Genomic DNA, 12,603 nt, shown 5'->3' with positions numbered 1-12,603 from the left:
GCTATATAGGAATGCCATTTGGATTGATTAATGCTGGCGCGACCTACCAGCGGTTGGTAAACATGATGTTCAAGGATCAAATCGGAAGAACTATGGAAGTGTATGTGGATGATATGCTGGTAAAGTCCAAGGTAGCGGGTGACCACATCAAGCATTTGATGGAAATGTTTGACATTCTGAGGAGGTTTCGTATGAAATTAAACCCGCAAAAATGTGTGTTCGGCGTGGAGTCGGGCAAGTTTCTTGGGTTCATTGTCAACCACAGGGGAATTGAGGCCAACCCCGCAAAGATCAAGGCATTGATGGATATAAGTCACCCACCAATGTGAAACAAGTGCAGAGTTTGACTGGGAGAATCATCGCGTTAAATCGATTTGTTTCCAAGTCATCCGATAGATGCAAGGAATTTTTCAAGGCGATCAAATTAGCTGGGAAAGACTTTGTATGGATGCCAGAATGTGAAGACGCTTTCAAAAGAATCAAGGAGCAACTGGGAAACCCTCCCGTATTGTCAAATCCGTTGGATGGAGAGTCTCTAATACTGTACCTCGCAGTTTCTGAATATTCGATCAGTGCAGTTCTGGTAAGAGAAGAAGATGGGCAGCAATCACCAGTGTACTACGTGAGCAAGCGATTACACGACGCTGAAACTCACTACACAAGCATGGAGAAACTGGTTTACGCCCTAATTCTTGCGTCAAGAAAATTGCGACCGTATTTTCAAGCCCATAGAATTGAAGTTCGTACAGCGTACCCGCTGCGACAGGTTCTGCACAAACCAGAGTCATTAGGCAGAATGCTGAAATGGGCTGTGGAGTTGGGACAATTTGATTTGGAATATGTACCTCGAACAGCGATAAAAGGGCAAGCCTTAGCCGATTTCTTTTTGGAATTTGATTATGAAATTGATGATAAAGCTTTGGTAATACTATATCCGCCTCATTTTGAGGAGTCTTTGGAGGAGTTTCCGCATCCTTGGTGGATCTTGCATGTGGATGGGGCGGTTAACCATGGAGGAGTGGGTGCAGGTATAGTACTTGTATCTCCGGAAGGCCACCATCTGATGAGCGCCATTCATTTCAAGTTTTATGCAACCAATAATGATGCGGAGTATGAGGCGCTGATTAATGGCCTGAAAATCGCTTTGGAAATGGGGGTGCGGAACTTAATTGCAAGAAGTGACTCAGAGTTGGTAGTGAATCAGGTGAACGGGGGATTTCAAGTGCGAGGCCCACGAACAGAATTATACTTGAGATGTACACAGTGCCTGATTGGAATGTTCAAAGAAGTTAGATTGGAATGTGTTCCGCGGGAGAAGAACAGTAATGCGGATGCTCTGGAAAAAATGGGGTCGCAACAAAAGGTTGTGTTGTTAGGATCCATCCCCCTTGAAATCCAGGAGATTCCTAATATCCCCGAGGTAGAAACTATGCGAGTGGATGAGGCTCCCAAGGAAACATGGATGACGCCCATTCTAACTTACATTCGTAAGGGAATACTCCCCGAAGATAAGTTTATGGCTCGCCGACTCCGCTATCAGGCTGCAAGATACGTGATATACGATGAAGTCCTGTACAAGAGAGGGTTCAACCAACCTCTACTTAGGTGTGTTGAAGAAGAAGAAGGAAATTACATCCTAAGAGAGGTGCATGAAGGAATCTGTGGCAATCACTCGGGGGGTAGTTCGTTGGCAATGAAAGTTTTGCGCCAAGGGTATTATTGGCCCACAATGAGAGAATATGCTACAAATTTCGTCAGGGCATGTGATCGCTGCCAGCGCTTTGCAAACTACTCGTCTATGCCGGCGACACTCTTGACGCCTATGGCAAGCCCGTGGCCGTTCGCCATGTGGGGAATTGATCTTATCGGGGAATTGCTGAAAGCTAAAGGAGACGTCAAATATGCAGTGGTTGCGGTCGATTACTTTACTAAATGGGCAGAAGCTATGCCACTGGCTACTATCACCACAAAGAAAATCAGAGATTTTGTTTTCAACTCAATTGTATGTAGGTTTGGAATCCCTTACAAGCTTGTCTCCGACAATGGAAAGCAGTTTGATAGCAAGGAGTTGCGACAGCTATGTGAGGAGTTGAAAATCAAGAAGGAGTTTGCGGCGGTCTATCATCCTCAAAGCAATGGACAAACAGAAGTTGTTAATAAAATATTAAAGCATACCCTCAAAACCAAGCTGGAGGAACGCAAAGGGAATTGGCCTGAAGAACTCCCGAAGGTGATGTGGTCATACAATACTACGCCGCAATCTACTACGGGAGAAACGTCGTTTATGCTGACTTACGGCTACGAAGCTATGGTCCCCGTGGAAGTTGGATCGGGATCATTTCGCAGAGATTGTTACGGGAAAGAAGATGCTAAGGTTAATCAAAGGCTTCATTTAGATCTCTTAGAGGAGACGAGGGAAACTTCTCAGCTAAGGCTAGCGGTATATCAGCAGCACGCCGCAAGGTATTATAACAAGAAGGTAAAAGGACAATTGCTGAAGGTGGGGGATTTGGTACTTAGGAAAGTGATGCCCAATATAAAGAACCCCTAACATGGAGTGTTTGGAGCTAATTGGGAAGGACCGTACAGAATAAAGTCCATCCTGTGGAAGGGGACTTATCACCTTGAAGATATGGACGGGAAGCTAGTTCCGCGAGCTTGGAATGCAGAACATCTCCGAAAGTATTACCAGTAAGGCGTGGCTTTGGCCCCTTGCATATTTCTTTTATCATTTTGGGTTATGCCCAGATTATAGGCTAGAATTAAATAAATTCCTCCTAGCCTAGGGGGGTAGTGCATGTACTACTTACCTTGGGACTAGTTGAAGGGTCATTTTTTAGAAATAATTTCCCCACAGAGCATAGTAGCCGTGGGACTGGTGCACTTTTGACATCAGAGCGCATTATAAATAAAATTTTGAAACTTTCCAAAAGGATATTTGCTCAGTTTGCATGGTCTCATGACGCGTCCTAAATGAAGGGCGCGCCCTAAGCTAGGGTTTTATATGAATGAAACTCAAGTAAAATGTACTATTTTTAAGGACGCGCCCAAGTTATCTTGGTTGATGCTCCTTTAGACTGGATGTTACTGTAATATTGACAACATAATTAAAAAAGAAAAAGTGATTGTCAAAGACGCGTCCTGGTTGAAGGATGATGTATTTTGGATCAAAGGTGAGGCGCGTCTTGATTGATAGTTCTATGTGGATGTTAACTGAAGTAGTGGCTGCTAAAAGGAACAATAGAACTTGAGTAAAAATGGAACTAGGAAGTGTACTATTTCCAAGGACGCGCCCAAGTAATATTGGTTGATGCTCTTTCAGTTGAATGTTTTATTAATTTAAAAAAACACAAGTCCCTACCGAGGACGCGTTCTCCCGGAGAGAAAATATGTCTGAAAGATAATGTTAAGGTATGTCAAACAGTTAGGACGCACCCCATTGTGCCTTGTGCCTTGGTTAAACACATAAGTACAGCGTAGTGTCGTGCTCATGCACTTTCCGGAACAAACAAAGACGCGTCTAGCTAGAGAGGAAGCGCCCACAGTGGATATTTGCTTGACGGAGTGAAAAATAATAACAATTAGTCAAAGGTGATGCGCCCTTAACACAAGGCGCGCCCATATAAATGACTACTTGTGTAAAAAAGAAGTGCAAGTGAATGTTCAAAAATAGTCTTTACAACTTGCAAGGCTTCAAGGGGCCCGCACCCTTAAAATAGTTCAAGTACATAAAAGATAAAGGATGCGTCCTAAGTAGGAGGTGCGTCATGTGGCTTGTCTTGGTCTTCTGCAGGGGGAGGCTGAGTCTGAAGTGGAGCAGGATCAGGGGACGCGTCCTCTTCCTCTAAGCCTAGAAAAATCCTCTTGTTCTTGATGGAGTCCGCGGCCCTGACCCTGAAATCATTTACCCATATCTGGGTATCTGCATCAAACTTTGAGAATGTACACTCTGGGTCATTGGCAATGAACCCAGAGCACCATTCTTCAAACCCAGCCTGGAAGCCGTGCTGGTAAACCAGCTTTTTCTCCTCTGTCCATCCATGCAGCCTATCATCATTCAGGGTGTCAAGCTCCAGCTGCATGGAGAAATTCAGGATGATGACGTTGTCCATTTGCTTCTCTATTGAGGAGACATTGCCTTTCAAAACAGCTTTTTCTGTTTCTAGACGCGTCCTCTCCCCCTCCAGGCGTCTGATTTCAGCATCTTTCTCTTGGGCAAGCAGGGTAATATATCTCTCCAGGGATTTAACTTTGTCTTCGGCCTGGCTCTTTGCAGTGTCTGTAACGGCAAGATGCGCCCTAAGCCTGGCAGCCATGTTAGCACTCTGCCTGGCATGCAGGTGAAGCTCGGCTGTAGCCCTGACCATAGCCTCCTCTGTTTGTTGCTCAGTCCTGAAGGTCCAACCTCTCACTTCGTCCTCGGAAAAGTCACCAACCGAGGACGCGCCCAGGTATCTGAGAACGAAAGACTGGTCATCAGGGTTAGTCTTTTGACGCTTTGAGGGCGCGTCCTCCACCCTTTCGGGAATGTCTAGCACAGTGGTGTCGATTATCTTGGGAGGAGGAGAAGGAGTTGCGATAGGAGGTGGGGTTTTTGCCTTTGAATCAACCTTTGTAGGAGCCTGTTTCCTTGCCCTTAGTTTTTTGGAAGCCCCAATTGCGAATCCTTTGGGGAGTGAGGCCATATCTGTAATTTAAACAAGAAAAGATATTAGTTAAATGCATTAAGACGCGTCCACGGAACAAGACGCGCCCATGTTGTGATATAAAATTCTACATGCATGGCAGATTAAAGTAAGAAGGTACATTAAAAGATGGCAACCAAAATGTATAAATGCGTAAAGATCTAACAAGGAAAATGAAAGACACGAGTAATGCATGTATGTGTCAGGCAAAGGAAGACGCGCCCTACAAAAATGGCGCGCCCTACCTAGAAACGTTGGCTATGACAGGTTATAAAACACAAGCCATAGGAATATAGGACAAGCGGGACGCGTCCTGTGAGAAAACGCGCCCTTAGCAGATGTATGTGCATGAAACACCTTTGATTCTTATGTAAGTTAATATTTTTTGGAATGGGGAGCTAATTTTTGTAGCTGTGGACGCGTCCAAAGTTAATGACGCGTCCTCCCTCACTTAAACTTACCTTGTTCTAAGTCGAATTGCTTACTAATGTCAATTTCGATCACCTCCGCGGCACTAAGGCCCCTGGTTTTTTCTGAGGTTGTGAGAACAGGTTTGCCGTTGTGAAATTCACGAAACTTGCAGGTAGAGCCAACCCGGGAAGACAACGCGCCCACCAGCTTAAGGTTGTCTTCTGTAATCATGTCCTTGAGGTTAAAGTGCTTTTCTGCATATTGAAGGACTTTATCTGCTCTCTTTTTCCTTTTTCCTGTTAATTCCTTCTGAACCCTTTTGTCTAAAGATAAAAGATAGTTATAAGTTGTTAAAAAGAGGAACGAAGAGTTTGTTAAAAAAGTAAATAAAATAGGACGCGCCCAATCAAGAGGACGCGCCCAGTGATTGAAGAAAGGCTTTGGTAATCGCTTACTTGGTTCCAAGTTGAAGCGAACGCGCGTCCTTCTGACGTCATAAATGTAGAAAAATAATCTGGAAAAAGAATAATGGAGGACCCCTCCACTTCAGCAGAAGACAAAGAACTTTTGCCTAAAGCAGGAATACTGCTCAAAGCAAAACTGGGACACCGTTTTTAATAGAGCATCTCCTTTATGAAAAGCAGAAGGCATCTACTTTATGAAAAGCAGAAGGCATCTACTTTATGAAAAATAGAAGGCATCTACTTTATGAATGATTAAGACGAATAGTCTTGTAAGAGGATCTCGGCCTTATTCTATAAAAGGAGATCTAAGATTTAGGAAATGGCATCTTGTATTCTTACAACAAAAACACTTTCTGAATTCCAGAGAGTACTAGTAATGTATTGCGAGTAGTAACCCCAACGGGGTTCTAAGCTATGTATTATGTAAGGGTTTGAGAAATAAATAATATTTTGCCTATTTTGACAATACTTATGGAGTGTTCCGCGTTTTAGTATCAGAGCCTTGTTGTTTATTTAATTCTTTAGTATCAAGGTTTGATTATATCCTGGAGGGAGTAAGTCATAGCGAAGTACCGTTTAGGCAGGTGGCCGTTGAGGGAAGCAGGTGCATCCTTGGAGTAATCAATACCAGGATAATTACAGAATTAAATAAATTCTCGGATCATATCTCACAAAGACTCAGCTATGTCAAAATTAGGTATTATATTATTGAACCTTACTGCAAATACAAATGCTTAGAACTCTGTATTTTTAATAAGTGTTAAATCTTTTTAAATCTTCTCATTCTATGAGTAGCAATAATCATCCGTGGTTAGTAAACATATCTGGTAGTGCCATGATTTCCATGAATAACGATCAATACTTAGAACACCTTTTACAGGTTTCTAAAAAGATTGTCAGTGAAAAAGACAATAGAAACATTAGATCTCTTATCTGGGATCTAGAAGAATTTAAAACTGAACAAGTTCAATTCTATAATAGATATTCTATGCAAATAGAAACAGAGATATCTTCTCTTAAAAGAATTCTCAGTTATGATCTTATTAAGAATCCATAAATGAGTTTGTTAACAGAAAAACATCCTGAGGAAACTCAAGATGAAAACAATTTGGAAATCGAGTTCTCAGAGAATGAAAAAGGTTTTCAAGCAAGCTTTTTGGTAAAGCAAGAAATTCTTTCTAAAATCAAAAGAAGCAAACTTGATTTAAGAAAAGAGAAAATATTTAACATTCCTATGTTAAATTGTTTTAAAAGGAAAAACAATATCTTTTATTATATCTCTACCAAAGAAATGCATGTAGATATAAAAGATACTACAGGTTTAGTTTATCTGCCTTTAATCACTAAGGAAGAGATAACCAAAAATTTGTTGAAAATAGACTCTAAGATAAGATCTACTATCAGCGTAGTTCACTTAGGTGCTATAAAAATTTTGCTTAAAGCAGAATTTCAAGAAGGAATAGATTCTCCTATTAAAATGGCGTTAATAGATAATAGAATCAATGAAAGAAGAGATTGTATTTTAGGTGCTGCTAGAGGTAATTTAGCATACCAAAAATTCATGTTTACTGTCTATCCTAAATTTGGTTTTAGTTTAGAAACTAAAAATCTTGATCAGATATTATCTTTCGTGCATGACTTTGAGAGACATAATCTGATGAATGCAGGTGATAAAGTATTTAGCTTAACTTATGTTGTTGCTTATGCTTTAACCAATAGTCATCATAGCATTGACTATAAGAAAAATGAATATATCGAATTGGAAGATGTATTCTCAGAAATAGGATCTGTAGAAGAAAAGCAATTTTCAGATATCAGTCCTTTAGATAATTCTTGGGCAATTGATATTGCAAAGAATAAACCAATTCTAGGACAAAAACCTAGAATGAGTTTTAGAGGAAGAACCTTAGAGGTTGGTGAATCCTCTAATACCTCTAATAAAGAATTACTTCATAGCATGTCCCGAATGGTTGATGACTTATGTCAGAAACTGGATCATCTATAGTCGTTCTAAATACTAATATGCACCCGCATATTTATAAAAAAGGAAAAATTCTAGAGTTTAAGAAATTAAATGAAGGAATAGACCTTGAACCAAGGAAGTACGTATTCAGTGGTGTTGTAGGAAGTAATAGCCTTAACACTATTGTGTCTTCAACGAATAATCTTAACCAGATTACAGGAAGATGTTTACTAGGAATCTATAACTTGTTGTCCTACTTCGGACTAAGTAAAGATCCCAGTGAAAAATTTTCAAAATCACCTAGTATCTTCAACAGATATTCTACTTCTTTGAGAGGGGGGAGTAATGTGGAAATAGAAATTCTGAGAGACATAAAAAAGCTCTTAGTAAAATAGAACGCTAATATTGAAAAATTAGAAGTTCAGTTGTCACAACTTAGAAACACTAAGTGTGATAATGAAGTTATTGACTGCAAGTTCAATGAAATCATAGAATACCTTAAAAAAATCTTAGGATGAGCATTAAGGAATTACTAGAAGATTTCGATAAAAATATCAAGCCACAAATAGGAGAAATCCTTAGGTTGCTTAAAATTCAGCATGCTAACCATGTTACAGATAACATTGAGGCAGCAGCAGCAAAGATCATTACTGAATTGAAAGCAACAATTCAAGAATGTCCTTGCAACCATGAAATCCTTGAAGCCCTCCAAAAAAGGCAGCATAAAGGAAAAGAAATCATCACAACAGATGAAGATCCAGAGCATGAATCAAGGATCTGGAAATATAGTTACCCCAACTATAGTGTCGGGAACGAAGAGCTAGGAACTGGAAAAAATCCTGGCAGTCTGACGTGGCCATTCGGTGTTGATAAGAAATCAACATGAATTACATAAAAATAGTAGAAAAATTCTTCTGGGATAACATAGAAGAAGAAGAATTGCAGGTTAACGATGACAACTATAAAGTCCTCGAACAAGCAATCAGGTTAATGGAGTTAGATGATGAATCTAAAGCCAACCAAGAAATAGAAGACAGTAATGAATTAAAATCTTTATTTGGTTTTAATGATTACAACATTCTTAACACAATTGAAAGTTTTAGTTCTGAAGAACAGGAAGACCTTCAAGAAAGAGAAGTTGATAGTTCTGAAGATGAGGAAATAGAAAACCTCAGGATGAACACTCATCAAACTTCAGCACCTCCTTCAGCATCTTCTTCACCAAAAAGAGAATCAGGAGAAACATCAGGTACAAAGAACCCTGAAGGAAGCAGAAAAAGGAAAGGAAATTTCTATCCTTTTAATAATTCTGAGGCTAAAGGAAATTCTAATATTTTTGGTAATAATATCTTAAATATTGACGGAAAGCCAAACAGAAAAGAGCTCATAGACACTTGGGCAAAAGAAATTAGTCTTATTATTCAGACTAACAAAGATTCTTATGATGATCAAAACACAGTTTTATTATTGATCAAACATAAGACTTTAGATGTCATTAATAATTTTATCAAAAACACCACTTGGGAACCAGTCATGAGTCCCGTTACAGCCTTTGAAAATGTATTAGATGGCATCTATACAATGTTCTTAGGAATTAATCAAGCTTCTGATAAACTGCAGAAGTTATTGAGAATAAAAGAAAAGGCAAGAACTAGGATCACTAATATGCAGCTTTGCGATATATGTTTCCTAGATCAATTTTTCTGTGACTATGAAAAATATCTATACCAATTAGATGACCAAGCGGAATATGTGAAGTATGTAAAATACTATCTCCTCAAAATTCCACTGGTAGGATTAAAAGCTTTAGAAAGATTTAATCTAGAAGCTACTGGTCCAGCAGAGTATAGTTTAGCCTATGCTCAAAGAATTGTTAAAGAGGAAATCTCAAAAATTTGCGATTTAACAAAGAAACAAAAGCAGTTGAAATCTTTTAGCAAACAGTGTTGTGAAAAGATTAATGAAAAACCATTTGAGTATGGATGTAGGAAATCTTCTTACAGGAAGCATTACAGGAAGAAGTCTTATAAACATAAGACTACTTACAGGTTTATCAAGAAGAAAAAGCCTTATAAACCAGGTAAGTATTTCAAGAAAAAATCATCCAAGAAATTTTCTAATGATAAGAAAAAGTTTTGCCCAAAAGGCAAGAAAAATTGCAGGTGTTGGATCTGTAATGAAGAAGGACATTATGCAAATGAATGCCCTAATAGAAAGAAGAATGATGGCAAGGTCCAAATGCTAGAACGAGTTTATTCTTTAGGATATATTCATATTGAAGACCCTTATGAAGATACTCAAGAAGTATATTCAATTGAAGAATTGGACCCTGGACCAATAGAATCATATTCTAATGAATCAACTTCCTCAGAATCCGACTGAAGAAGAAGAAGTGATGACCAACATCACTAATCCAAACTCTATTTATACCTCAGGTAAGTTAAAATTTACAGGATATAAACAGATTGAATTACATTGTTATGTTGATACAGGCTCCAGCCTTTGCATAGCAAGTAAGCATGTTATTCCACCAGAACATTGGATTAACGCAGAAAGACCTATACAGGCAAAAATTGCTAATGGGAGCACCATTACAATTAGCAAGGTATGTAAAGACCTTAATATACTGATAGCAGGTGAAATATTTCATATTCCTACTGTTTACCAACAGGAAGCTGGAATAGATTTTTTAATTGGTAATAATTTTTGCCAATTATATGAACCATTCACTCAGTATACAAAAATGATTATACTAACCCTTTCAGGTCAAGAAGTATATATCAGAAAAATAACAACAGCTCGTAAAGTTGGAGTTCCAGGTTTCCTAGAATCAATGAAAAAGAATTCTAAAACCAAAAAACCTGATGCTATTAATATCAGCACTAATAAAATTTTTCTTTTACAGAGGGGGAAGGATGTTATTAGAAGATTCAAAGAATTAAATGATTGTAAAAATTTAATTCTTGATATAGAAAAGAAGACTATAATCGAAGGATTATTAGACTCTGTCTGCTCAGAAAATCCACTGGATCCTACAAAGACCAAGAAATGGATGAAAGCAGCAATCAAGCTCAGAGATCCTAAAACTGTAATCAAGGTTCGACCTATGAAGTACAGCCCACAAGATCGTAAAGAATTTGGCATACAAATTCAAGAGCTTCTGGATATGAAGATCATCATACCCAGTAAATCACCTCATATGTCTCCAGCATTTCTTGTAGAAAATGAAGCTAAGAAGAGAAGAGGGAAGAAAAGAATGGTAGTCAACTATAAAGCAATCAATGAGGCTACAATAGGAGACAGCCATAACCTACCAAATAAGGATGAACTTCTCACCCTTATCCAAGGTAAGAAAATGTTCAGTTCATTAGACTGTAAATCTGGATTTTGGCAGGTATTGCTAGACGAAGAATCACAGTTATTGACAGCATTTACATGTCCCCAAGGACATTATCAATGGATCGTAGTGCCGTTCGGTCTTAAGCAGGCTCCTTCCATTTTTCAAAGACACATGCAGGATGCATTCAGGTCATTTGAATCATTTTGCTGCGTTTATGTTGATGATATCCTAATATTTAGTGATAATGAACAGGATCATTTAAGGCATTTAGCAGCAGTTCTAAAGAGATGTCAACATCTTGGCATAATTTTATCCAAGAAGAAAGCACAACTTTTTAAAACAAAGATTAATTTCTTAGGGTTAGAAATTGATCAAGGAACGCACTGTCCTCAAGCTCATATTCTGGAACATATTAATAAATTTCCGAACAAACTTGAAGACAAAAAATAGTTGCAAAGGTTTTTAGGTATATTAACTTATGCTTCTGATTATATTCCAAAACTTGCAGCCATTCGTGCACCTTTGCAGGTTAAGCTCAAGAAAGATATTCCTTGGGAATGGAAAGATTCAGATACTGATTACATTTGTAAGGTAAAAAAGAATCTGAAGGGTTTTCCAAAACTCTATCATCCAGAGCCGGATGACAAGCTTATCATTGAGACAGATGCTTCAGGCGAATACTGGGGAGGAGTTCTCAAAGCAGTTAATTTTGATAAAGAATTAATATGTAGATATGCTTCAGGAAGCTTTAAAGATGCCGAGAAAAATTATCATTCAAATGAAAAAGAATATCTGGCAGTCATTAGAGTCATTAACAAATTTTCTATTTATCTAACTCCGGTCAAATTCTTGGTAAGGACTGATAATAGAAACTTCACTTATTTTCTTCGTATTAAGTTACAGGGAGATAATAAGCAAGGAAGATTAGTAAGATGGCAACAATGGTTATCTCACTACAGTTTTGATGTAGAGCACATCGAAGGAGTTAAAAACTGCTTAGCAGACTTTTTAACAAGAGAATTTCAGAAAGATCAGGTAAACACATTATTATAACAATGTGATGTTTTATACTGTTTTACACTATTTTTCAGGAATCCAAAGCCACTTTTCAGGCTATAAATATAGAGGAATTCTGAATAAAGAAAGCACCAACAAATCTTTATTCCAAACCTTGAATACATATAAGGCTTCTCTGCCTACATACATCTCTTTCTTTGAGATTACCATAAGCCTGTAGCTATGGACAAACTAGCAATGCAAGAAGCTATTGTTATGAAGAAAATTCAGCTGTTACAAGATGAACTTCTTATAATTCGTGCTGAAATGGAATTTGTAAGAAGGTTTCACCCTTCTGAACAACAAAAGGTTATCTCAGAACCTTCTTCAGTAATGAACAATTCTGAAACTAGCCCGGAGCAAACGGCTACCGGTAAAAGCTCAACAAATCCGTTGACACCTGTGGATTTGGTAAAAATCCAGACTGAGGTTTATACCTCACAACAAATGGTTACTTCATCACCATCTTCAGAAATGAACAAAGATGAGTCTATTCCTGAGCAAACGGCTCCAGGTAAAGAAATAACAAATCCGTTAAAGGCTGTTGCTTTGCCAGAAAGCAAGACTGAGGTTCAAACCTCCATAATGTTAGAAAAAACCTCTAATTTAAATTTGAGGCCTAACGGGGGAATTCAAATCCCTACAAAGACTAAAGGTCATACTTCAGCTGTCCCGAACGGATAC

At 38.5% G+C, this 12,603-nt stretch overlaps 1 protein-coding gene across 1 annotated transcript; it reads left to right on the top strand.

Moving 5' to 3' along the window:
• Window positions 1-448: 448 nt before the first annotated feature.
• On the top strand, window positions 449-2,551 carry LOC141674743 (uncharacterized). Its single transcript, XM_074481445.1, has 2 exons — window positions 449-1,605; window positions 2,347-2,551. The coding sequence occupies exons 1-2, from the start codon at window positions 449-451 to the stop codon at window positions 2,549-2,551; spliced, it is 1,362 nt and encodes a 453-aa protein (XP_074337546.1).
• Window positions 2,552-12,603: the final 10,052 nt, after the last annotated feature.

Source organism: Apium graveolens, chromosome 7 (assembly GCF_009905375.1).
Source record: "Apium graveolens cultivar Ventura chromosome 7, ASM990537v1, whole genome shotgun sequence".
Taxonomy (NCBI): domain Eukaryota; kingdom Viridiplantae; phylum Streptophyta; class Magnoliopsida; order Apiales; family Apiaceae; genus Apium; species Apium graveolens.
Note: the sequence above shows the minus strand (reverse complement) of the source record. Positions and strands in the feature narration are given on the sequence as shown.